General features: G+C 36.5%; 2 protein-coding genes across 3 annotated transcripts; both read right to left on the reverse strand.

Annotated features, from left to right (window-relative positions):
* Positions 1 to 1,566: 1,566 nt before the first annotated feature.
* On the reverse strand, positions 1,567 to 11,371 carry LOC142345656 (uncharacterized). The gene is made up of 3 exons (XM_075397852.1): positions 8,595 to 11,371; positions 2,297 to 4,373; positions 1,567 to 2,125 (listed from the first exon to the last, which is right to left on the reverse strand). The coding sequence occupies exons 1-3, from the start codon at positions 11,290 to 11,292 to the stop codon at positions 1,645 to 1,647; spliced, it is 5,256 nt and encodes a 1,751-aa protein (XP_075253967.1). The 5' UTR covers positions 11,293 to 11,371; the 3' UTR covers positions 1,567 to 1,644.
* A 57-nt stretch (positions 11,372 to 11,428) lies between these two features.
* LOC142346300 (exosome complex component RRP40-like) lies at positions 11,429 to 18,812 on the reverse strand. 2 transcript variants are annotated; one of them, XM_075398823.1, is made up of 4 exons: positions 18,608 to 18,812; positions 18,038 to 18,187; positions 12,015 to 12,172; positions 11,429 to 11,757 (listed from the first exon to the last, which is right to left on the reverse strand). In XM_075398823.1, the coding sequence occupies exons 1-4, from the start codon at positions 18,767 to 18,769 to the stop codon at positions 11,541 to 11,543; spliced, it is 687 nt and encodes a 228-aa protein (XP_075254938.1). In that variant the 5' UTR covers positions 18,770 to 18,812; the 3' UTR covers positions 11,429 to 11,540. The 2 variants fall into 2 exon arrangements, with proteins under 2 accessions (XP_075254938.1, XP_075254939.1); XM_075398824.1 differs by having other exon boundaries at positions 18,604 to 18,778.
* Between the last annotated feature and the right edge of the window lie 8,832 nt (positions 18,813 to 27,644).

Genomic DNA, 27,644 nt, shown 5'->3' on the forward strand with positions numbered 1-27,644 from the left:
TATATGAAGAACACTTTAAGTTCAAAATTGAAATCACGGTAGAAAAAAATAAGTACCAGACAAAGAGACAAGAAACAGACGGTAACTTAAAGGACTAAGAATAACAAGTGGATAGGCTAGTTGAAGTAACTAATAAAACAATTTTTCACTCAGCATAATTGAACTGAAAGCAAGAGTCCTTGTTTTCTTATTTTGAAAGACTACTAGGGGATACAACCACTTCAAGAAAAAGTTCAATGCGATATAATTGATGAGCTAATTTTTTTAAATCAAAGCATTAGCTTCAGAGAGAACCCACGAATAGAACAAAACTAAATTCAATTTATAGTAAATGATTAGGAAACCAATGGGAGATTTTGATTTTTTCGTTAAAACAGCCAGTCGTTCAAAACAATGAGGAATTCAGGGCCAAAGCATCAATTCTAGTAGAAAAAGAGTCTTAGAAAAAATTGCCGTCATTGATACCCATAAATTCGATTGCGATTGAAGGAACGTAACCGAAACGAAAAAGCTGATTGATTTAAAACTGTTTACAAGTGCAAACTATTATAATTTCATTTTGTTCATATCCCTGTTAGTTAATCAAAACACACAGGGATAGAATCAATACCAATGAGCATTAGACATGGTAACTCAGATTTATATAAAAAAAACTTTATGTAGAGGGCATCTAAATTGGGCTTTATGGTTTTAACCCGTTTCTATTTTGGATTTCGTTTTTCGATAAAAATTCAGTTCATTTTAGGTTCCTTGGCTGAGCGACTACAATTTAAAAGCATTTTGACCAGGATGAGCGAAGAATGAAACAAGTCTTAGAGAAGTCAAAATGATTTCACGCAAACTTATTGAAAAAATGAGGCAAAATGAGGTAAAGCGAAACAAATTTTTGTTCAAAAATTTTTTTAAAATAAAATAGGAGCGCAATAAGAGCCTGCTGAGATGTTGGGGCTATTAAAAATACAGCTGAAACTATTGAGATAACAAGAAAATTCGATTAAGCAGTATCTTCGGAAAATTGAAGCTGTTTAATACAAACGCAATGCCAGCTCGTTTAAATAGCACACAAAATCGGCCCCTAATCATGAAACCTGCATATCAGCAACCACTTGCGTAAATTTGCACAACAAATCAGGGTTGTTCGAAATAAAGGCTTTAGTTTGATTTCCTCTCCAGAGTAACACAGAGATGTAACAACAGGGCTTAAAATTGATAAATTATTTTTTTCCTCTTTTATTCTCTTTTCTTGCTCCCAACTTTCTTTCCTGAAAAGTGGTTCTTCATGAGCCGTAGGTAGCAATACTTTGATCAAAAACTTCAATTTGAAAAGTTCAACAGTAAATCGGGCATAAAATTTGAGCCAACTTAGACAAGAAACAAGGAGTAATTTCAAAATATAATACGAGTGCTCTGTTTTACTCTTCAACGATTAATCTGTTTCCTTCCAACTAGTATGATTGAAATGAAAGCAATTAATGTCAGGTGATCAACGCGAAAATATGAGATGTATTTACCTTGTTAAAACGGATGAACCAAACCTAATGAGTCCTGCCCTAGAAGATAGCTGATAACTTATCAGTGCGAGATAAGCGTCTACAAAAATAGTTAAGTTTTCTAGAAGGAAACAGATACAGTTTAGCATAAGTTTCATCTATAAGGAAATTGTCTACTTCTGGAGTCAAAGGATCTGCGATTATCGTTGGAACTGAAACCTCCGTACCGACCAACCGACTCATTCGCCCAATCACGCGCCATCACTCTCTTTGACGGGTGATCCGAATCTTCGTCCATCAATTCAACGGCACTGCGTTTTGCCGCACGTGAATCACCTCCGTATTCCAGACGCATTCGGTCCGTTTCCGACAGGATCTCATTACCACTTCCCCCGCTGGGTGGTAAAGGGGGTCGGGTATCTACAGGTAGTATCGGAGGTGGCCTTGCAACTCCCGAATCGTAAGCAGAATCAAGAGGTTTGTAAAGTTGCTGCATGTAGTCATCATTGCGTCGTGGACCAGGGGAGCCCTGTTGGGTTTTGAATCGAGATAGTGCAGAATTGTGGCTCGCGCCAGTTCCTCGGTTCCAACTGGAGGAGCTCTCATGTGACTGTCGTCTACTGTGGTCGGGATACCTGAAATACTATCGCAAATAAGATACAACGATACAACAACATACTTGGTCCCCAATTTCTTTGCAAAAACTCATTTTTTTGTTATTCAACCAATCACTTCGAAATCTGATCTCGCGACCATTTTCACATTCCTTATGTGTCTCATCAGAAAGTGTCTTGAAATAGCCTTACCTGTCAGCGGGCGCAGATCCATTTCGGTTCCTGTCATTTGTCTCTTCTCGGAAGTAAGGAAAACTTGAGTTCTGAGCTTCATTATACAACCCTCTATCTGCGGGCCTCTGAGAGCCCGAAGATGCATTATAGTGCCCGTTCTCCCTCCTGAACGCTTTTTCCTGAGTTTGCCTGGGTGGCGACGCTGGTCGTCTATTGATTATTGCAGGTGCTGCACTGGAACCATTAGCACCCTCCGAGTCTGGAGGTCGGTTCCGAATAATGATTGCAACCAACATGTCATGTCTAGGACCAGATAAAGTAACATTGAATCCAAAATCAGAAGGAAAATCTTCACTGGCCGACAGGGACATTATGTAAATTTCTTTAATGCTTGCTGGATTTTGAGCGGTAGCCCCCAACATACGTTTAGTTTTGAGGGTATCAAAATACTCGACATAAAACTTTTTTCCGCGACTATCACCGGGAACTTCGATTTCCACGACAGCCATTCCCAACTTCCTTCTCGCGTGAATTTTCTTCAAATAATCAAAAGCCTGTGTCCTTTCAAGTTTACCCTTGGTAATGATTTGAGTGTTCATGTCTGCTCTCAGGTTTCTTACTGACCCTTGAATCGGCAGCATAGATACGCGACATTGCCTATCGTCGGCAACCACCAGGTTTCCTTCCCAGATCACCCCAGCTGGTTCCATTGGAGGTTGAGATATAACAGGTACCAACGCTGGTGGGGGCGGTGATGGAGCTTGTGATACACGCTTTAAAGGTGGCGGAGCATCACCAGGCGATGAGCCCAAAAGACCAGAGCTACTGGGCTCTGAGTTCAGGATAGAGTCACGAGGTGGGGAAGCGTTCAGACCTAATGGTGCGGAAGGTTCAGATATCAAAGGTTCGGAGGCAGGTTGTGAATCGTCAACTTCATTCAGAAGTCCAGCACCTCCACTGACCTTTCCAGTTCCAAATAAACGATCGTCTTCAACAACCTCTTCATTCAATTCATGCAAAACTTGCACTCGATTTCGTGCTATTTCGTGTCGCGATCTTTCATACTCGTCACGTCTACTGCGTAATTGCTTGCTAACATCATCTTCGTAATCGTCAAGTTTGCACTGATAACATGTCTCGTCGTACTGCTTTCCACTAAACTGGTGCTCTCTATGAGCTACACGTTGCGCATCCGTCACTGGGTTCAAACAGAAATAGCATACAGAGGGAGCGCACCTTTTAAGCTTGTGATTATAGTAAAGGGTTTTCTCTTGTGCTTTGATTCTAAGTTGTTCTCTTTCCTGAGCATCCAAAATTGAGCTTTCATTTCGGCGACTTCTGCAAATCCTACAATTGCCACTATATTGATGACCCTTTCCATGTTCCGCCGTCGTATCCGCAGCCAGACTGGACAAAATATCACTGGATTGTTTGTACCTCTGAGATGGAATCGCCGTGGGAATATCAGGGAAAAGGTCGCTTTCTGGTATAAAATCAATAAACTGGCTTGTTCCCACCTTTTTGAAGTCATCTTCTGACATCAAAACCAGATGTCTGGTTGTCAGACGTCCACTAGATATCCATTCAAAAAGGGTTTTGTTAGCATCCAGGTATTGAACAACTCGATTGAAACAGTCTGTATACTTGCCCGTGATATCCTTGCCGTTATAGTGGAACAAATTTAGCTCAAAATCGTTTGTAATTCTGTTCAATTGGGTACCACTAAGTGGTTTGCCAGAGGTCATATTAACATTTGAGTTCATCTCCATCAGTTTCCGATTCATTTGTCTCTTGTGTTTACTCCTTGCATCATTCAGAACTTCAGCGGCATTTTTCTCTGGCATTTTAATTTCGTAAGTAGGGTTTTGTCTCAACCATTTGAATAGTTCTCCAATATTTGGCGCACGTCGTCCTTCCACCGAGATATTGGCCCGTTTGTCGACCAAAGTAATGACAATTTTGCTCCAATTTTCTGAGTTGCTTTGGTTTGCGCTACCCTCTCCGTTCTCAGCATTCGGAGGCTTGTAGCCGACAGCATCGTAGAATTTTTTAACGTGTCTCTTGATACAAGGCTTTGAACAAAAGTTGCTTTCACCTGAAATGAACAGTCTTTTAGCCTAGTGCAAGAAAGGAAAGGAAAGGCAAAACTGTAAAATCAGTTTTAACGTTCGAAACAGCTGGCTAAAACGTCTTACAGGAAAGACCCAAAAATGCTATATAATTCGCTAAGTACCAGAACTATTTCCGTTCACAATTCTGCATTTCTTACTATATATTTTAATTTTTTTCTTCATGGGCTCCATGGTTAACAATTAAATTCTGAAAACCTTGGCGTACTTCTGATTTATGAATTGAATTAACCAGCAGCAGTAAAATCAAAAACCGATCGAAAATCTCTTTAGTAAATTGGTACCAATTTGAGAGCGCAATTAAGATAATAATTTAAATCACGCAAAGTGAAGCTATCAAGCGCAAAAAAGGCTCAATAAGTGAAATACAATAACCTGAAGAACAAAATCTATCCATTTGCATATACCCATTAACAAGAACAAAAGCTTTGACAAGTCTTTTTTTTGCCCCTAAAGATCGAAAAACTCGAAAAAAGGCAAGAAATTTTCACAATTATAGAAAAAAACAATTTGATGAAAATTGTCAAAATTCGTGATATAAATATGTTCAAGATCAATCCTTTGTCTCTTTAATCTGTCCGGTGACCCATCATCAAGCCATTAAAAATATCACGGGCCATCAAGGAGCGCTAAACTCAACAAAAATGACACATTTTGAAAACATCTTAAAAAAATTGCACATTTTTCTTAGAGGGTTGATGTAAATTTCGTGATATCAATATCTTGAAAACGATTTATTATCTCCTGAAACTATCCTGTAATCCATGGTAAAGCCCTTAAAAGTTTCATTAAAACCGAAAATTCGAAAAACTCAAAAAAACGACAAAATCTTCAATAAACTTTTATTGAATGGAAAAATCAAAATCATTTTGGTTGTTTAAGTTCACACAAACAAAACACAAAGCCCAAAAACAGACATTAAAAAATTAATTAAGGCTTGCAAACAAACTTCATCAACAATAAAATACGAATCAAACAAAAATGATTTAAAAAAACGTGGAAAATTTGACCATTTAGGGCTCAAAAATTACTAAGAACTTTCCAGTTTGAATTAGAAGTTTCCAGCAGTTTCGCCATTCTTAGCATTTCAAGTAGGATGGACAAAACCTAATAAGATCACAAAACTGACAGGGCTGACAACCAACGATAAAAAAATTAAGAAATCTTTATTAGGAATCTTCTGAGCAGTGGGAATGAATGGTCTCAAAAATTAAGAAATCGTCATAAGTAATCTTCTAAGCATTGGGACAGCATAAGGCAAATAGCATTTTTGGAAACTGAATTGACTTGACGAATTTTAGGCTATGAGAAAACAGAGAACTTTTCGTTGAGGCGTCACAGCACTTCAAAACAAAAACTTCACTATTGGAGATAATTTTCAAATTAAATTCTTTTGCAAAAATTAACCTTATCAGAAATAAAAACAACATTATCAAGTAAATAGATAGAGTAAATCTCGAAGGCAAAAAATCGATTAAACAAAATCTAGTCCCAAGAAAATCCACATAACTCAAATATCAGTCATAAATACCAGTCAAAAACAATAGAAATTCCAAAAATCTTAGAGCTGCAACAGATTGTATGTATTGTTTTCCAAAACCAAGGAAAATGAAGGAAAACTATAAAATCTTTAAATATTTTAAAGAACTCATTCAGGCAGAACAAAGAAAAGTGAGGTTAATAACAAAAACTCGGCAAAGGTATTTGCGAGAAACAAAGGGATGGCAAGTACTAGTATGTGAAGGTCATGCACACATAGTAAAAAAGCAACAAAAATGCAGCTTATATACTTTGATTACAAAAAAGTGCTCAAAGATACAGAAATATTAACATAACCGACAACGTCGGGCGAATTGCACTCAAACGACCGGCGAGCGGTTGGCTTGGTCAGTAGCTAGCCACGGTGGGGGGGGGGGGGGTGCACCGGGGGCTGATGGGGGGCAGCACTGGGTTGGGGGGGGGGGGCAACAGCGCGGTGGGGCGGGGGGGTCAACAAGGGGGGGGTATCTCAACCTCTAAGAACCGCCCTTCACACCATAAGTATAAGTATCAGTCTCCAAAACAGTGAGCTGAAACAGACCTGAAAGGCTCTAAGAGCACTTAATGCCCGCTGGGCGCTACCTGTTTATCCCGTTTTTGAGGACGAAAAGTCAAAAGCGTCAGACGAAAAATTGGTCAAGCGAAAAATCGCTTAAAAAAGACCGACAGGACTAATATAATTGCTACACACTTCGTTTGAGAGCAATTAAAAAGAAAATAATAGAAATCAATAAAAGACTAAGAAAGCCCTGCCCAACTTGCAGCATTATTAACTCTCAAAAAAAACTGTGGTGACAATTTCAGAGAGTTGCATATTAATGCAGCGTGGAGCAATACAATATTTCATCAACAAGTAAAAAACGAGCCTATTGGACAAAAAGACGGTCAATTACATGCACTATTTTCACAAAAACACTTTTCAAAGTAAAAGAAATTGGTTCCACAACGCAGTTCATGAACAAGAACTTTAGCACGATCAAGCACGAATCGCTCTCGGACGACAGGCGGGGCAAATTAATTTAGAGTAGGTGTTGCTATGCAGATTTTCATGGTTACAAAAATGCGGTCCCCAGAAGGGTACAAATCCAAAACAGTCAAGGATAACAGTATGGCATCTTAACTATTAAGCCACATCGCCTTTGCATGTTTGACGATAAATCCGGCTTTACATCAGCGACAAACGTTCTTCGGAATAAAAACAACTGATATCACAAAAAATCTGAGGTCAAGGGTGGTAAAGTCACTTGAGGGAAATTTTTTTAAACATTAGCGCAAAAACGGCCAAGCAAAACATACGCAGCAGATTGCCGGAAAATAGCCGCCGTTGATTCCAATAAGCATGATTGGGATTGAAAGAATAGAAGATATTGAAAAAAAAAGAGTTTTGTACAAAAACATTTTTTAAGTCCGATTTATTTTGATGGCATTTCGTAGTTGAACATACTTCTGTTTCTTAGAGAGATGCTACAGGGGCTGCTATCGTAACCAATAAGCATTAGAGATGTTAACTAAGACTTAAAGGAACGACGTTCAAATAGCGGGCATCTAAAATTGGGCTATATGGGTTTATCCCGTTTCTATTCCTGACTTTCAATTTTTTATTCTGACTCTGTTCATTTTGAATTGCTTTGCTGAGCAACTGATGTTCAAATTCACTTTTAGCAGAATGAGAGAAGAGAGAAACTAGCCTAGAGAAGTCAAAAAGATTTCACGCAAAATGCTGAGAAAGCGGCAAAATGGTAAAGCGAAAAAAAGTTCGACGAAGTAAAAAAAAAAGTAGGAGCGCTATAATAGCCGGCTGAGAAGATGAGGGCGGCTATTAAAAATTTTGCATTAAAAAGACTTGCACGTTTACAGTAATTGCCTTCTTCGTTCGAGAGCAATTAAACGCCAAATGCCACAGAAAGCAAATGCAAAGTAACCATGGAAGTAACTTTTAAAATTTTATAAATTATCAATTACCGTCAAGCGAATTGATTTCAATCGACTTATCGCTTTCCAAAAACTTACGTTGGTCTGGCTATCTTGAGGCAAGGGGGCGAAATGTGAGGGGGTCCACGCCTACCACCCATGCCTCCGCTTTAGAACTTAGTTAACCTTTTGGCTGTAGTCTTATAGACCAGTAAATTTCTAACGGAACTTCGCCGCAAGTTCATGCCCTTGGGCTTTATCAGTTTATCCCAGTGTCAACCTCTCCACGTCATAAGTATAAGTCGCCAAAAGAGTTTCTGTGAACCGCATACTTGGAGACTAGTGAGCTGAAAGGCTCTAAGAGCACTTAATGCCCGCTGGGCGCTACCTGTTTATCCCATTTTCGAGGACGAAAAGTCAGATAGGTCAGACAAAAAATCGGTCAAGCGAAAAATCGCATTAAAAAAGACCGACAAACTAATATAATTGCTACAAACTTCGTTTGAGAGCAATTAAACACCATAATATTTCGAGTCGTAAAAGGGCATAAAACTTCAATATGGCCAAATCAAATGCAACAACCCTTACTTGCGGACAAGTAAAAGTTCATATGCTACAAGCTTTAAAAAGCACAAAACTTTTGCAATGAACGCCGTTTCCGCAGTGTTAAAATTTGATCTCTCTGAGAGATCCCCCCGTGAGAGCAATGGAAATTTAACTTATTACACAACACTTACCACCACCGACTGTGACTGGTTTTCCACACGCAAGCACAATGCAGCGTCTTCCGCCAGAACTCGGTTTCCCACTGCTCGACTGTTTACTGCTCTTAGACTTGCTTTGCTTATGAATTGGAGACTGCTGGTTGTCCGTTTCCTCATCCGCCTGAACAACTCGTGATTGAGGCTTGGACGGTGATAAAGCCGGTTTTTCCTCTTTCTTCTTCTTTTTCTTGGGTTTTTTGAACAGATCTTCATCTAGCAATCGAAGTTTTGCATCATCTTCAGTTTCAGTTGGAGTTATAGCAGAAGGCTTAGAACTAGACTTGTCACTAGGTTTCGAATCTTTAGACGCTGACTTTGTGTCACTTGAAGATTTCTGCGCAGCAGGTGGTGGTTTTTCATCATCTGAAGAACTAACAGGTCGAGCCTTTTTCTTCAGCTTGCTGACAGGTGGCGGAGAGGGAGACCGCTCTTTTTTCTTGAGCTTTTTCTTTTTCGTCTTCGGAGGCGGAGAACTTGGTTCAACGTACTCATTCTCAGAAGAGCTAACTTTCCGTTCTTTCGGAGGTTTCACGGGCTTGGCCGGTTCTTCCTCCTCCTCCTCTTCATAAGCTTCTACAGACTCTTGAGGTTCTGGAGGGTCCAAAAATTTAACCGGTGGGGGTGCAGTTGACACTTCTAAACCTGCCAATGCCTCCATTGAAACTTCAGGTTTGTTCTCTAATGGACTAACCTCATTAGATCCACTCTGCTGGCTATCCTCCTCTTTCTTGACTGAGCTCTCAATTTTTACAGGCTTGGACTCGGCTGACACCGCGGGTTTTTCTACCTTTATATCTGGTTCCTGTTTTGAAGTTTTCTCTGAAGTCAGAGGAAGTTTGAATGACTTTCCTTCAAAAATTGACTTCTTTTCTGTTTCCCATGGCGACTTAGATAGTAGTTTTTCAGGAGGCTTTAGAAAATCTTTTTTGCTCTTAATCTTAGGTGCTGTTTCTTTTTCGTCATCTGAAGAGTCAGAATATTGTGGTTTCTTAGGTTTAGAACTGATGAGTAAAGATGGCGGCTTTGAAGGACTTTTAGTTTTGTGCTTCTCCGCAGCCGTACGACTAACTTTCAATGACTGTTCTTTAATCTTTTTCAGCTCTAGAGAACCCAATTTAGCGCCTTTCTTGCACCTTTCAACAACATCAGGCGGCAAACGAGGACAAAAAATGATCAAATTCATGCTCAATTTATGATGGTTCTTATAAAGCGTGTTCAATTTTGCTTTCTGTTGTTTGGTCATGGTTGACTTCTTGGTCAGTACCTTTTTCCTACCACTTGAGTCACTTCCAGATGAAGATCCACTGGAAGAACCAGAACTTGAAGAGTCGCTACTTGAATCAGAACTTGAGTCATCTGAACTTGAATTGTCATGTGCCTTTCGTTTTGGACTTGGAGGAACAAGCATTGGTTTGGCTTTCACCGTCCCGAGTGCTTCATCTTCTGAGGATTCAGCACCGCTGTCATTAGCTTTTGACATTTTGGATTCCTCTCGTTTTACTGTTGAATTCTGATCATCATCGGTGGATTTACCATAATCTACTTTTGCATCAATGTTTTCTTTTTTTATGTCCAACTTTTCATCTGCTGAACTTTCTTTTCCGTCTGACAATTTTTCACTTTCACTATTAGCTGGTTCTACTTTAGCGTCCTTGTCAGCCTCTCTTTTATTAGATTCTTTTTCATCTTCATCAACAAGCATTGAATCCTCAGCTCTTTCACGAACATTGTTGGAACTTTTGGCTTCAATTACTGACTCATCCTGAGAAACATCCGATTTAACTTCTTGACTACCATTTGTTGACCAAACTAATTCACAAGCACCCTCTGGTTCCTTTTTGGAAACTTCGTTTTCCTCCATTTTAACTTCAGATTTTGTATCAGAAGACATTTTATCATCTACCGCTATTGCAGTCGCGGTCGAGTCGTTTCCGACATCCGCGTCCATGGGCTCTGTAGTTGTGACTTCCGGTTCCGAACATTCCTCGCCTGAACTCTCGTCAAATGATGATGATGTATTAGTTTGAGGCGTATTAATCGCAACATCAGCGTCAAAAACCGGCATTAAAACTGAGGTCTTTTTGGGAGAAACTTTTGAAGTTTCACTTTTTCCAACTGATGCGAGGTCACTGGAATTTGAAAACACAGCTGGAATTTGGTCAAACTTGGGCGCCAGGGCAGAACTAAACGGTTTCTTTTCTGTTTTTATTGCGGATGAGAGGTTGCTGCTTGAAGGTGTTGTTGTACTATCAAATACCGGTGTTAATGCTGATTTATTTGGCTTAGGAGTTGGTACACTGCTTTCTGATTTGGTCGTTGTTTCTGAAGTTTCATCTTTGATGCTGGAACCTGCTTCTGAATTTTGCATCTCGTTATCACCCATGTATTCGCGCAATTTTTGTTGTTTTTCCTGTTCCTTAACTTGGTTCTCTTTATCCTTACAAAACAAGCATTTGTACTTTTCACGGTCTTCCATCATTTTCTGAATCCTGACTTTGCTAATTCCTACACAGTCTGAATGATACCAGGTATCACAGAAATCACAACACAACATCAATTTTGAGTTCTGAGGTTGTTTGCAGAAACACCATTTTCCATTGTGATCTTCACTATCCATATTCATTGAATCAGTGTCCGTTCCATAGCTGACCCGGAGTATTGATTCCGACATATTCAATTTAATAGAAGTGATAAATTTAGGTTTACAGATACGAAAAACGCTTCATAAATTTGATCTGAAATAAACATCAGAACTGCGAAAGATAATCTCGATCAGTTACAATGGCATTTATGAGCATGAGCAAAAACCAGGTGAAAAAAATATTACTAAAGGACTCAGAGCATCCAAGAGTTCAATTATAACGTATATTGAACAAAACTTCCAATCAGTGGAAAAAAAAATTTTTAACCAAATAGTTTTTAAATATCAACTAAATGTTTCGTTCCCAACTTTCGAAGCATTTTTGTGATTTTCGCATCATCCATATTCTCAGCAGTCAAAATTGTGTTGGCGACAAGCATCAGAGTTCCGTGGGATGAGGCGGCAATATATATGCGACCGTTGATACCAACACAGATTTCAAATTTGTACATTTCAGACAAACCATTCAGTAATGGAAACGTATCCGACAGCATTCTGAAACAGCTCATGGCTTTAAAATAAACACTTTCAGAATATCTAGCGCATCAACACTTTTTGGAAGGGGAACATACTTCTGTTCTTTTTTAATAACGCCAATGTGATAAAAATTAATCAGTGTGTTTGCAAAAATTGTTTGCAGTCGTAGTATTGAGACTTTCGAAGTTGCCGCTTCTGGGGATTTGATTCCCTTTATGGCAATGACTTAAGTATTCAATTATTTTTCCAATGGAGCAGCTTAACCATTGTTATACCTTCTACAAAAATTGCAAGACGTGTGAATGACAGTGGATGGCTGCGTGGAAGACAAAGGACCAAGACCATTAGCTTTCCCTTTACCATCTATGCACACAACTTCGTACTCGTATGAAGCGTCGGATGAAATTAATCGGCAAAAAACGACGTCCCCTATCTGAAACAGAGATCAGAGGAAAAACCACAATTCAAACCACTGCTTATTGTCATAATTTGTCTCCCTTATAAACCTCTGCTTATTTGTATTCCCTGATCTCGGTATATCTAACCTGTGTTGGTTTGTTTTCAGGTATTTTACTTGCTGTTTGTTTAGAATTTGCCATAGTAGCATGATTCTCTAGTTTCAGCCGACTTATATTATCGTTCCAACCCCACTTAGTGGATGGGGGAATGGGGAGCTACATGCTCAAATGTTTTTTTCTAATCAGTCAATTTTAGCTGATCGATTTATTTGATATAGAAAGACACGAGTGATATCATTAGAAAATTCATCGAACTTAGAATTGTAAATTCTTGTAAAAATTTTTGTAAGATTCGGCATTTTACAATAATCGATTAATTGTAATCATTTTACACTGATTAAATGTCTATACAATTCATTTTCGGTTTTCAGAGAATTTTTCACGTACGGCAATTTGACTGCTGTTTCCTTTTTTCTCTTGATTTTCTTCAAATGCCTTGAAAGCTGATACATGCAATCTAATGGTGAATAGAGGATATTGTGCAAATCGATCAAGGGAGAGCAAACAAATTTTGTGGTTTTGACTATATATTTCAATGAAACAAATTGATTTTTCAGTTACTCTCGTTTGTTGCGTAATTTTGTTTTTCTGTCATTAAAGTTTCATTTAAGAAGTCCCACTGTTGATTTAAAAAATGAACGAACCTAAATAACTTTTTCTTTGAACAGCAGGTGTCAGGACAAATTACCCAATGCTATAATGCCCAATGCCATTATACCCAATGCCAATAAACCCAATGCCATTATACCCATCGTACTTTGATATTTTCATTCAATAATCCGAAAACAAATTAGCAGTCGTTATTACCCGTATATTTTAACATAATTAATGGCCATGACCATGCCTCACCGGCCCGTGAGACTTGATATGGAATTATCACAACCGAACATGTGATTAAATTACACGATTGTTAAATCATACGTGTAACAGCTATTTTCTGCTAATAAGTACTCGGATTATGGAAAGAAAATATCAATGTGAAATGCGTATAATGGCATTGGGTAATTTGGCATTGGGTATAATGGCATTGGGTAAATTGTCATGTAATCAAACACCATATTAGTTAATGATTTTGACCCAAAGGTCCGTTAAAAATTTTTTAAAAGTGTTTTACCTGTATTCTTCCCTTTGAGTTCTGATCATTAACTAAGTTAACTAATGAGATGACTATTGGTCTCTCAAAGGAGGCATCAGTGCACATTTATCGCAATTTTCATCTTTTCTGGTTTTTATGGCCCTGATACCTTTCGTGCACCTCGTGAATTTTTGGGTTTTGCCTCTATTTGGATACTTCTCATTCAGCCTCATCACTGACAGCTATCATTGGGCTTTTTAATGCAGCATTATTTTAAAAAAATTAAGGCATAAATTGTTTTCAGTCAATAATTTATGATTTTGGTTGAATTTTGTATTGTCTGAGGTCAATAGTTCTTGCCTTTTTTACTTTGAAAATGTTTGTTCTTGAAATATTGATTTTCGTTATAATATGAGCGTGTGTTAATTTTAAATTTGACGCCACTAATTTTCAACGAAGTTTTTGAATATCTTAATGTCCGTTTTCTGCTTTTCCGCAAAATTATTGATGTTGGTGATGAATAGTTTAAATAATTTCAACAGGTGATCCTATGGATAAATTAAGCGTCTGAGTTCTAACACCCTGCTTCTCAATTTCTCTTCTTACTGCGCATGCATTTTTTGGCCACTCGATTGATAAATTTTTCGGAGCATCATAATTCAGAATGCAAAATCTAAACAACTGAAATAAGGCTGCACCAAGGTGATTATCATAAGGCTTTATTTCTTGAAGGATCTCGATGTTTGACGTTTGGTTTCAACATTTAATTAAGATAAACTCAGAATTTTATTTTTTTCTGTTTGACAAGTTTAGGCGTTTACTTGACCAAATCGTTGTTTTATTTGATCAAGAAATTGCACTAATATTGATTTTTTTCAGCTAAAAGTGGAATGTGCAAATCAATTCTATATATGTTCATTCTAGCGAAAAACAACAAGATTGATATTAACCTCAAAGGTTTATATGTCTGTCTTACTTCAAGAATACATCAATTTTTAAGCCCCTTATTTTTTCATCTACCCCCTATTATTTTGACTTTTTTAATCATTACGTGCGAACGCACTATACTGAGCCCCTTTTAGCAACATACATTAGAAAACTAATCGAGCTTAGAAATGTAAATTCTTGTAAAAATTTTAGTTAAGATTCGGCATTTTACAATAATAGAGTGATATTAATCATTTTACACTGATTAACTGTCTATACGATTCATTTTCGGTTTTCAGAGAATTTTTCACGTACGGCAATTTGACTGCTGTTTTCTTTTTTCTCTTGATTTTGTTCAAACACTTTGAAAGCTGATACATGCAATCTAATGGTGAATAGAGGATATTGTGCAAATCGATCAAGGGAGAGCAAACAAATTTTGTGGTTTTGACTATATGTTTCAATGAAACAAATTGATTTTTCGGTTACACTCGTTTGTTGCGTGATTTCGTTTTTCTGTCATTAAAGAAGTCCCACTGACGATTTAAAAAATGAATGAACCTAAATAACTTTTTCTTTGAACAGCAGGTGTCAGGACAAATTACCCAATGCTATAATGCCCAATGCCATTATACCCAATGCCAATAAACCCAATGCCATTATACCAAATGTACTTTGATATTTTCGTTCAATAATCCGAAAACAAATTAGCAGTCGTTATTACTCGTATATTTTAACATAATTAATGGCCATGACCATGCCTCACCGGCCCGTGAGACTTGATATGGAATTATCACAACCGAACATGTGATTAAATTACACGATTGTTAAATCATACGTGTAACAGCTATTTTCTGCTAATAAGTACTCGGATTATGGAAAGAAAATATCAATGTGAAATGCGTATAATGGCATTGGGTAATTTGGCATTGGGTATAATGGCATTGGGTAAATTGTCATGTAATCAAACACCATATTAGTTAATGATTTTGACCCAAAGGTCCGTTAAAAATTGTTTAAAAGAGTTTTACCTGTATTCTTCCCTTTGAGTTCTGATCATTAACTAAGTTAACTAATGAGAGGACTATTGGTCTCTCAAAGGAGGCATCAGTGCGCATTTATCGCAATTTTCATCTTTTCTGGTTTTTATGGCCCTGATACCTTTCGTGCACCTCGTGAATTTTTGGGTTTTGCCTCTATTTGGATACTTCTCATTCAGCCTCATCACTGACAGCTATCATTCCGCTTCTTAATGCAGCATTATTTTAAAAAAATTAAGGCATATATTGTTTTCAGTCAATAATTTATGATTTTGGTTGAATTTTGTATTGTCTGAGGTCAATAGTTCTTGCCTTTTTTACTTTGAAAATGTTTGTTCTTGAAATATTGATTTTCGTTATAATATGAGCGTGTGTTAATTTTAAATTTGACGCCACTAATTTTCAACGAAGTTTTTGAATATCTTAATGTCCGTTTTCTGCTTTTCCGCAAAATTATTGATGTTGGTGATGAATAGTTTAAATAATTTCAACAGGTGATCCTATGGATAAATTAAGCGTCTGAGTTCTAACACCCTGCTTCTCAATTTCTCTTCTTACTGCGCATGCATTTTTTGGCCACTCGATAAATTTTTCGGAGCATCATAATTCAGAATGCAAAATCTAAACAACTGAAATAAGGCTGCACCGAGGTGATTATCATAAAGTTTTATTTCTTGAAGGATCTCGATGTTTGACGTTTGGTTTCAACATTTAATTAAGATAAACTCAGAATTTTATTTTTTTCTGTTTGACAAGTTTAGGCGTTTACTTGACCAAATCGTTGTTTTACTTGATCAAGAAATTGCACTAATATTGATTTTTTTCAGCTAATAGTGGAATGTGCAAATCAATTCTATATATGTTCATTCAAGCGAAAAACAACAAGATTGATATTAACCTCAAAGGTTTATATGTCTGTCTTACTTCAAGAATACATCAATTTTTAAGCCCCTTATTTTTTCATCTACCCCCTATTATTTTGACTTTTTTAATCATTACGTGCGAACGCACTATACTGAGCCCCTTTTAGCAACATACATTAGAAAACTCATCGAGCTTAGAAATGTAAATTCTTGTAAAAATTTTAGTTAAGATTCGGCATTTTACAGTAATAGATTAATTGTAATCACTTTACACTGATTAACTGTCTATACGATTCATTTTCGGTTTTCAGAGAATTTTTCACGTACGGCAATTTGACTGCTGTTTTCTTTTTTCTCTTGATTTTGTTCAAATACTTTGAAAGCTGATACATGCAATCTAATGGTGAATAGAGGATATTGTGCAAATCGATCAAGGGAGAGCAAACAAATTTTGTGGTTTTGACTATGTTTCAATGAAACAAATTGATTTTTCGGTTACACTCGTTTGTTGCGTGATTTTGTTTTTCTGTCATTAAAGAAGTCCCACTGACGATTTAAAAAATGAATGAACCTAAATAACTTTTTCTTTGAACAGCAGGTGTCAGGACAAATTACTCATTGCCATAATGGCCAATGCAATTATACCCAATGCCAATAAACCCAATGCCATTATACCCAATGTACTTTGATATTTTCGTTCAATAATCCGAAAACAAATTAGCAGTCGTTATTACCCGTATGTTTTAACATAATTAATGGCCATGGCCATGCCTCACAGGCCCGTGAGACTTGATATGGAATTATCACAACCGAACATGGGATTAACATACACGATTGTTAAATCATACGTGTAACAGCTATTTTCTGCTAATTAGTACTCGGATTATGGAACGAAAATATCAATGTGAATTGGGTATAATGGCATTGGGTAAAGTGTCATGTAACAGAACAGCATATTAGTTAATGATTTTGACCCAAAGGTCCGGTAAACATTTTGACGAAATTTTAGAGTTTTACCTGTATTCTTCCCTTTGATCATTAACTAAGGTAACTAATAATAGGACTATTGGTCTCCAAAGGAGGCATCAGTGCACCTTTATCTCAATTTTCTTTTCTGGTTTTTATGGCTCTGATACCTTTCGTTCACCTCGTGAATTTTTGGGTTTTGCCTCTATTTGGATACTTCTCATTCAGCCTCATCACTGACAGCTATCATTGGGCTTTTTAATGCAGCATTATTTAAAAAAATTAAGGCATATATTGTTTTCAGTCAATAATCTATGATTTTGGTTGAATTTTGTATTGTCTGAGGTCAATAGTTCTTGCCTTTTTTTACTTTGAAATTGTTTGTTGTTGAAATATTGATTTTCGTTATAATACGAGCGTGTGTTATTTTTAACATTGACGCCACTAATTTTCAACTAAGTTTTTGAGTTTCTTAAAATGTCCGTTTTCTGCTTTTCCGCAAAATTATTGATGTTGGTAATAAATAATTTCAACAGGTGATTTTATGGATAAATTAAGCGTCGGAGTTCTAAGGTTTATGTCTGTCTTAATTCGAGAATACATCAATTTTAAAGCCCCTTATTTTTTCATCTACCCTCTATTATTTTGACTTTAATCATAACGTGCGAACGCACTATACTGAGCCCTTTTTAGCAACATACAGCTACAGAGTATGATAACGCTCAGCTCCGGCTGGGGAAGGTTACCTTCAAAGTTTCAATTCCCATAATTACTCTTGTTTAATTCTTTTATACTCGATGACATCACTTATATTTCAGAGTTACATCGGTTAGCACGTTCAACTCAATTGTTTGGAAAAAAATCACTTACAAAAAAGGCGGTAAACTGAGCATTAGCATCGAATCTTACCTTCAAATCTGGATAACTCCTTTTTGTAGCACCTTCGAAGCTCAAAACGTTCAGCATTGCAGATTCCCCGCATCCGATGTCAATTTTGAACGCATCTACCATTTTGCCGAGAACGATACCGACTATTTCATCTCCCTTCTGTGCAGCATACTAAAAAACCATTCAAACTTGGTAAATCCATTATTCTTGATAACGGTACCTATTTCCCCTAATCATACAAACGAATGCCGCCATCAACATGTATTTTGCAAGATCACAAAATTCGGTGCAAATTCAGTAAACGTTATATTAACGGAGTATTTTATGAATAAAAAATAAAGTTAAATCAGGCAACAGTTCAAAAAGTAAAATAAGGTTTACAACATGATAATTGTCGTTTCTATTGGAATCTTTTACAGGAAGGTTTATAAGTGAAGCAGAGACATCTTTCGTTAGAAAGTCGATCAGTGGAGCAACAATAAAAAAAATTAAATTTTGAGACATGAGTAAATCTGCCCACCCTAGAAAGACTTATTATGACACAAAATTATTGTTCACTGCTGATAAACAGAAAAAAGGCCAAATACCTGCCTTTCTCTGCGCGTAGTCAACCCAAAGCACATTTTTCGTCTTTTTGCAAATTCCACTATTATGACACCTCATTTCGCCGTTTACGAAAGCAAACCCGGGTCCAGCAACATCTCCCTCATCGTAGCTGACACATTCTCCAGCCAAAACTGTTTCGTTGATCATTTTGATCGATAATCTGAAAAATAACTGATCACGAGGGAGTGAAATATCTTAGTTTCCCTGAGTGAAGGTATTAACCTAACTCATTACAATGCTCAAGCATTCTCGTTTTTGCTTGACGATGAAATATGTTTGAAAGTAAGATGCATAATAAATTTTCTTAAAAGGACGCTCTATCAAGGGCAGTGATCCAAACTTTTTTAAACACCGAGAGCCTAAAACCGAGTTTTCCTCCGATCCAGCGGTGGATTCTCATCAACTTTCATTGGACCTATATTGGTTAACCGATACTTTTTTGTAAATTCAAAGTTTTCAACCAAAGATACTTTACTATTACTGACCGAATCTAATCGCAAAAGGAGTAAACAATAAAAAAAACTCCATGCTGCTTCAAATGCTTTGATTACACTATATGTAATCAAACCATTTGATTTTATTTCTCATTTAAGCCACTTACATGTTAAAACGAATTAGGTATAGTCCACCAGCAACAAATTGAGTGAAAAAAATTTAACCAATAGATATTGAGCACGAGAATTTGATGCTTTCATTAGTTCGTAACCCACAAAAACATTATACAAGGCTCCAGCAAAATCATAAAATATCCGGAAGCCTGCCTAGAATACTCTTCTATGCTGCTGTTTATCAAAGCCAAAACGATCTTCCCGAAAAACGTCAACTTATATTTCAAAAAACATGAATTGAACATAAAGATGCTGACAAAACAGAAAACATCAAGTTTCAATGCAATTGTAACAAAAACAGCAGCCATTTCAGGAATAGAAAGCACTATACCCGGAATTTTCATAAAATTCGGAATATAAAATGAATTGATTTTAGTGTAATAAGTTTAAATAAAATGTTGTAAATGTGATTTTAACTGTAAATAATTTCAAAAATTCGATGTTATTTTAACTCATTTTTTAGAATTATAGTCAAAGACAAGTTTATATACTTTGTAAATGATTTCATTTAATTTTTAAACCTGACGATGAACGCAATGTTCGAAAACGTTCGTTTTAGTTAATCAATATAAGTTTTAATTGACAATTACTTCTCTGCAAAAACAGCAACGTTTCGCAAACATTAGAATTGGATAAAGTCATACAATCAGTGCCCTTAACTGCGCTTTGTATAATTATATTGATTCTTGTGCCTTAAAGCTGTTTATTGTTTCACCTCATTTAGGAATGTTCTTGAACCTATCCTGTTCTGTAAAGACACCGTGCACTTCTTCTTCCATGGAAACCACCCGTTGCACCGTTTCTCGAAAATTTTGGCAAGTTCCCATTTTCTTCCCGCTTTTTTTCTAACATTTCCCACCGGGAAATTCAAGTGGGAAATTTTTGGGATATGCAAGATTAAGTAAGTATAGGCAAGTTCTCGGTTTTTCCCAATGGGAAAAGTGGGGAACACAATTTTCCCATTGGGATTTCCGGGAAAATTAAAATTCCCCACTGGGAAAATCGGGGAATTTGCAAGTATCTCACCGGGATCGCCGGGACTTAGGCAATTTCCCACTAGGATTTTCGGGATTTAGTAAGTTTCCTACCGGGATTTACAGGGGTTTGGCTAAAAAGCGCAAAAAAATTTTCTGAATACGGCTGGTTATTCCTGCATAGTATGTCACTTAAACATGCATTGGAACTTAGCAAAAAAGCTCAAAAAAGCGTAAATTATCCCAAAATTCCCCCAAAAACAAAGAACAATTACTCCCGAGGAAACTTCGATACCTGAAAACATGCTTAAAATGACGCACGTGAGGAGTAAAAATCAAAAATGTGAAAAATAAATAAAAGGGCTCTTGGTTCTGGGAGATATTGATCCCAGAACAAGAGTAATCTGTTAGAAACTTTCGTTTCTAACAGATATTAAATTTTTTTTTTGAAATAAAAGTGTTAAAAAAAACTTCTACACTTGCCCACATGTCTGGTTGTTACCGCAAAGTATGTCATGTAAACAAGGATTGCTCAGGCACAACGTATTCACACTTCTGCCTCAAACACTTAGCCAAAAAAGCTTTAAAAAAAGCAAATTATCCCGAAATTCCCCCAAAAACAAACAGAAAACCTCCCCTGGAAACCTCGAAACCTGTAAACATGCTTAAATTGACGCACGTGAGGAGTTAAAAAACAGAATTGTCAAAAAAATAAAAGGGCTCTTGGCTCTGGGAGATATTACTCCCAGAACCAAGAGTAGTCTGTTAGAAACTTTCGTTTCTAACAGACATTCAAATTTTTTTTCAAGTAAAACTGCAAAAAAACTTTTTGAACACGGCTGGTTGTTCCTGCATAGTATGTCACTGAAACATGCATTGCTCAGGTACAACACATTCACACTTCTGCATCAAACACTTAGCAAAAAAAGCTTTAAAAAAAGCAAATTATCCCGAAATTTCCCCAAAAACAAACAAAAAACCTCCCCTGGAAACTTCGAAACCTGTAAACATGCTTAAATTGACGCACGTGAGGAGTTAAAAAACAGAAATGTCAAAAAAATAAAAGGGCTCTTGGCTCTGGGAGATATTACTCCCAGAACCAAGAGTAGTCTGTTAGAAACTTTCGTTTCTAACAGACATTCAAATTTTTTTTCAAGTAAAACTGCAAAAAAACTTTTTGAACACGGCTGGTTGTTCCTGCATAGTATGTCACTGAAACATGCATTGCTCAGGTACAACACATTCACACTTCTGCATCAAACACTTAGCAAAAAAAAGCTTTAAAAAAAGCAAATTATCCCGAAATTTCCCCAAAAACAAACAAAAAACCTCCCCTGGAAACTTCGAAACCTGTAACAGATATTCAATTTTTTTTCAAGTAAAACTGCAAAAAAACCTTTTGAACACGGCTGGCTATTCCTGCATAGTATGTCACTGAAACATGCATAGCTATAGCAAAAATTCTTTTTGTTTTAGACTCTACATACACTGGAGATACTCCATATCGAGTTTGGTTCCATTTGGACAACTCCTTGACCCGATCAAAAAGCCATATTTTTAAAATTATTTATTTGAAATAATTGCAAATTTCCGTATGAAAAGCTAACTTTTTTTCTAGGCAAGCAATAGCATAAATTCTTTTTGTTTTACCTTCTAGGTACACATGGGATACTCCATGCCGAGTTCGGTTTGATTTGAACAACTCCTTGAACCGATCAAAAAGACCTATTTTTAAAATTATAATCGCAAAATTATTCGAAATAATAGCAAATTTCCGTATGAAAAACTAACTTTTTCCCAGGCAATCTATAGCAAAAATTCTTTTTGTTTTAGACTCTACATACACTGGAGATACTCCATATCGAGTTTGGTTCCATTTGGACAACTCCTTGACCCGATAAAAAAGCCATATTTTTAAAATTATTTATTTGAAATAATTGCAAATTTCCGTATGAAAAACTAACTTTTTTCCTAGGCAAGCTATAGCATAAATTCTTTTTGTTTTACACTCTAGGTACACATGGGATACTCCATGCCGAGTTTGGTTTGATTTGAACAACTCCTTGACCCGATCAAAAAGACCTATTTTTAAAATTATAATCGCAAAATTATTCGAAATAATAGCAAATTTCCGTATGAAAAACTAACTATTTTCCTAGGCAATCTATAGCAAAAATTCTTTTTGTTTTAGAGTCTAAATACACTGGAGATACTCCATACCGAGTTTGGTTCCATTTGTACAACTCCTTGACCCGATCAAAAAGCCATATTTTGAAAATTATTTATTTGAAATAATTGCAAATTTCCGTATGAAAAACTAACTTTTTTCTCAGGCAAGCTATAGCAAAAATTCTTTTTGTTTTAGACTCTACATACACTGGAGATACTCCATACCGAGTTTGGTTCCGTTTGGACAACTCCTTGACCCGATCAAAAAGCCATATTTTTAAAATTATTTATTTGAAATAATTGCAAATTTCCGTATGAAAAACTAACTTTTTTCCTAGGCAAGCTATAGCAAAAATTCTTTCTGTTTTACACTCTAGATACACATGTGATACTCCATTGGCCGCACTGAGCAGACTTTCTCCAGACCATTGGCCAGACCGAACAGAACCATGGCCAGGCCGTTGTCCAGACCAACGGCCAGACCGTTGTTCAGACCGTGGGCCAGACCAAACAGACCTCTTAAGAGAGCCCAAAAAACCGACCGCACGTAAACTACGTCCCCAACATGAGGTGCACAAAATCCCAGCGGGGGGGAACCGACTAACCGGCGTCTCAACGGGGCAGGGGGGGGTGGTGCACCTCATGCGGGCCCGAGGCCCTCACCTTAGAATAATAGTATTATATAAATATAAAAAAAAACAATTTCACATAATGATTTACCATTTTGTGACACGAACTCTGTAACTGGAAGGAGGAGAACGTACTGGCGGGATTGAGGGAGGCCAAAGGTCTGTCTTACTGTAATCCCCGTAAAGTCACAGGGTCAGTTCTCCTGTTTCAACAGGTCAAAATGGTGGTATCTTTAATAGTCAATATTTCAAAACTGGCCGAACTAAAAACAAACAAACTGGGACCAACAACAGTACTCCTTAAGATACGCGTTATGTCAAAAAATCAACCAAATCGGTCCATTCTACGAGGAGATATTGCAAAATTGAGGTACCGTACCAATCTCGTCAGAAACGAGGAGAGGTGACTTGCAGACCAAAAATTGACCATCTAAACTACGGAAAACGCCCTAGAAAACATATATGGGGAGAATCCTCATTATCAGTGGAGTCTAAAGAACTAAAACTTGGGGCTAAATTCGTCTTTTTTGTTGGTCTAACATGGACATACACGAAATGTACCGGACACGAATTGGTCAAAATGGGGGTATGTGTCCTGGCCAATTTCTCGAAAACGGCTGAAAAAAACAAAACGCCATTTACAGGGATCCAAGTAAGAAACTTTCGTTTCTAACAGACATTCATTTTTTTTTTCAAGTAAAACTGCAAAAAAACTTTTTGAACACGGCTGGTTGTTCCTGCATAGTATGTCACTGAAACATGCATTGCTCAGGTACAACACATTCACACTTCTGCATCAAACACTTAGCAAAAAAAGCTTTAAAAAAAGCAAATTATCCCGAAATTTCCCCAAAAACAAACAAAAAACCTCCCCTGGAAACTTCGAAACCTGTAACAGATATTCAATTTTTTTTCAAGTAAAACTGCAAAAAAACCTTTTGAACACGGCTGGCTATTCCTGCATAGTATGTCACTGAAACATGCATTGCTCAGGTACAACACATTTACACTTCTGCATCAAACACTTATAAAAAAGAATTAAAAAAGAGAAAATTATCCCGAAATTCCCCCAAAAACAAACAAAAAAACCTCCCCTGAAAAGATTGAAACATAAAAACATGCTTAAATTGACGCACGTGAGGAGTAAAAAACAAAAATGTTAAAAAAAATAAAAGGGCTCTTGGCTCTGGGAGATATTACTCCCAGAACCAAGAGTAATCTGTTAGAAACTTTCGTTTCTAACAGATATTAAAATTTTTTTTTTTGAAATAAAAGTGTTACAAAAAACTTCTACACTTGCCCACATGTCTGGTTATTACCACATAGTATGTCATGTAAACATGCATTGCTCAGGCCGAACGTATTCACACTTCTGCCTCAAACACTTAGCCAAAAAAGCTTAAAAACAAGCAAATTATCCCGAAATTCCCCCAAAAACAAACGAAAAATCCTCCCCTGGAAACTTCGAAACCCGAAAACATGCTTAAAATGACGCACGTGAGGAGTAGAAAACAGAAATGTCGAAAAAAATAAAAGGGCTCTTGGCTCTGGAAGATATTACTCCCAGAACCAAGAGTAATCTGTTAGAAACTTTCGTTTCTAACAGATATTCAATTTTTTTTCAAGTAAAACTGCAAAAAAAACCTTTTGAACACGGCTGGCTATTCCTGCATAGTATGTCACTGAAACATGCATTGCTCAGGTACAACACATTTACACTTCTGCATCAAACACTTATAAAAAAGAATTAAAAAAGAGAAAATTATCCCGAAATTCCCCCAAAAACAAACAAAAAAACCTCCCCTGAAAACTTCGAAACATAAAAACATGCTTAAATTGACGCACGTGAGGAGTAAAAAACAAAAATGTTAAAAAAAAATAAAAGGGCTCTTGGCTCTGGGAGATATTACTCCCAGAACCAAGAGTAATCTGTTAGAAACTTTCGTTTCTAACAGATATTAAAATTTTTGTTTTGAAATAAAAGTGTTACAAAAAACTTCTACACTTGCCCACATGTCTGGTTATTACCACATAGTATGTCATGTAAACATGCATTGCTCAGGCCGAACGTATTCACACTTCTGCCTCAAACACTTAGCCAAAAAAGCTTAAAAACAAGCAAATTATCCCGAAATTCCCCCAAAAACAAACGAAAAATCCTCCCCTGGAAACTTCGAAACCCGAAAACATGCTTAAAATGACGCACGTGAGGAGTAGAAAACAGAAATGTCAAAAAAAATAAAAGGGCTCTTGGCTCTGGAAGATATTACTCCCAGAACCAAGAGTAATCTGTTAGAAACTTTCGTTTCTAACAGATATTCAATTTTTTTTCAAGTAAAACTGCAAAAAAAACCTTTTGAACACGGCTGGCTATTCCTGCATAGTATGTCACTGAAACATTCATTGCTCAGGTACAACACATTTACACTTCTGCATCAAACACTTATAAAAAAGAATTAAAAAAAAAGAAAATTATCCCGAAATTCCCCCAAAAACAAACAAAAAAACCTCCCCTGGAAACTTTGAAACCTGAAAACATGCTTAAACTGACGCACGTGAGGAGTAAAAAACAAAAATGTCAAAAAAAATAAAAGGGCTCTTGGCTCTGGGAGATATTACTCCCAGAACCAAGAGTAATCTGTTAGAAACTTTCGTTTCTAACAGATATTCAATTTTTTTTCAAGTAAAACTGCAAAAAAAACCTTTTGAACACGGCTGGCTATTCCTGCATAGTATGTCACTGAAACATTCATTGCTCAGGTACAACACATTTACACTTCTGCATCAAACACTTATAAAAAAGAATTAAAAAAAAAAGAAAATTATCCCGAAATTCCCCCAAAAACAAACAAAAAAACCTCCCCTGGAAACTTTGAAACCTGAAAACATGCTTAAACTGACGCACGTGAGGAGTAAAAAACAAAAATGTCAAAAAAAAATAAAAGGGCTCTTGGCTCTGGGAGATATTACTCCCAGAACCAAGAGTAATCTGTTAGAAACTTTCGTTTCTAACAGATATTAAAATTTTTTTTTGAAATAAAAGTGTTAAAAAAACTTCTACACTTGCCCACATGTCTGGTTATTACCTCATAGTATGACATGTAAACATGCATTGCTCAGGCACAACGTATTCACACTTCTGCCTCAAACACTTATAAAAAAGTATAAAAAAAAAAGAAATTTATCCCGAAATTCCCACAAAAACAAACAAAAAAACCTCCCCTGGAAACTTTGAAACCTGAAAACATGCTTAAATTGACGCACGTGAGGAGTATAAAACAAAAATGTCAAAAAAAAATAAAAGGGCTCTTGGCTCTGGGAGATATTACTCCCAGAACCAAGAGTAATCTGTTAGAAACTTTCGTTTCTAACAGATATTAAAATTTTTCTTTGAAATAAAAGTGTTAAAAAAAACTTCTACACTTGCCCACATGTCTGGTTATTACCACATAGTATGACATGTAAACTTGCATTGCTCAGGCACAACGTATTCACACTTCTGCCTCAAACACTTATAAAAAAGAATTAAAAAAAAAAAGAAAATTATCGCGAAATTCCCCCAAAAACAAACAAAAAAACCTCCCCTGGAAACTTTGAAACCTGAAAACATGCTTAAATTGACGCACGTGAGGAGTAAAAAACAAAAATGTCAAAAAAAAATAAAAGGGCTCTTGGCTCTGGGAGATATTACTCCCAGAACCAAGAGTAATCTGTTAGAAACTTTCGTTTCTAACAGATATTAAAATTTTTTTTTTGAAATAAAAGTGTTAAAAAAACTTCTACACTTGCCCACATGTCTGGTTATTACCTCATAGTATGACATGTAAACATGCATTGCTCAGGCACAACGTATTCACACTTCTGCCTCAAACACTTATAAAAAAGTATAAAAAAAAAGAAAATTATCCCGAAATTCCCCCCAAAAAAAACAAAAAAACCTCCCCTGGAAACTTTGAAACCTGAAAACATGCTTAAATTGACGCACGCGAGGAGTAAAAAACAAAAATGTCAAAAAAAAACATAAAAGGGCTCTTGGCTCTGGGAGATATTACTCCCAGAACCAAGAGTAATCTGTTAGAAACTTTCGTTTCTAACAGATATTCAATTTTTTTTCAAGTAAAACTGCAAAAAAACCTTTTGAACACGGCTGGCTATTCCTGCATAGTATGTCACTGAAACATGCATTGCTCAGGTACAACACATTTACACTTCTGCACCAAACACTTATAAAAAAGAATTTAAAAAAAGAAAATTATCCCGAAATTCCCCCAAAAACAAACAAAAAAACCTCCCCTGGAAACTTTGAAACCTGAAAACATGCTTAAATTGACGCACGTGAGGAGTAAAAAAACAAAAATGTCAAAAAAAAATAAAAGGGCTCTTGGCTCTGGGAGATATTGCTCCCAGAACCAAGAGTAATCTGTTAGAAACTTTCGTTTCTAACAGATATTAAAATTTTTTTTTGAAATAAAAGTGTTAAAAAAAACTTCTACACTTGCCCACATGTCTGGTTATTACCACATAGTATGACATGTAAACATGCATTGCTCAGGCACAACGTATTCACACTTCTGCCTCAAACACTTATAAAAAAGAATTAAAAAAAAGAAAATTATCCCGAAATTCCCCCAAAAACAAACAA

The sequence above is a fragment of the Convolutriloba macropyga genome, chromosome 9 (genome assembly GCF_964194025.1).
Source record: "Convolutriloba macropyga chromosome 9, txConMacr16.3, whole genome shotgun sequence".
NCBI lineage: Eukaryota > Metazoa > Xenacoelomorpha > Acoela > Convolutidae > Convolutriloba > Convolutriloba macropyga.

Coding starts and splice junctions, on each gene's coding strand:
- LOC142345656 (XM_075397852.1), bottom strand. CDS start 11,292: ATGTCGGAATCAATACTCCGGGTCAGCTATGGAACGGACACTGATTCA. Junction 4,374..8,594: donor ACCAGTCACAGTCGGTGGTG/GTAAGTGTTGTG, acceptor TGTTCATTTCAG/GTGAAAGCAACTTTTGTTCA. Junction 2,126..2,296: donor GGATCTGCGCCCGCTGACAG/GTAAGGCTATTT, acceptor ATAGTATTTCAG/GTATCCCGACCACAGTAGAC.
- LOC142346300 (XM_075398823.1), bottom strand. CDS start 18,769: ATGATCAACGAAACAGTTTTGGCTGGAGAATGTGTCAGCTACGATGAG. Junction 18,188..18,607: donor TTGACTACGCGCAGAGAAAG/GCAGGTATTTGG, acceptor ATGGTTTTTTAG/TATGCTGCACAGAAGGGAGA. Junction 12,173..18,037: donor GGAGTTATCCAGATTTGAAG/GTAAGATTCGAT, acceptor TCTCTGTTTCAG/ATAGGGGACGTCGTTTTTTG.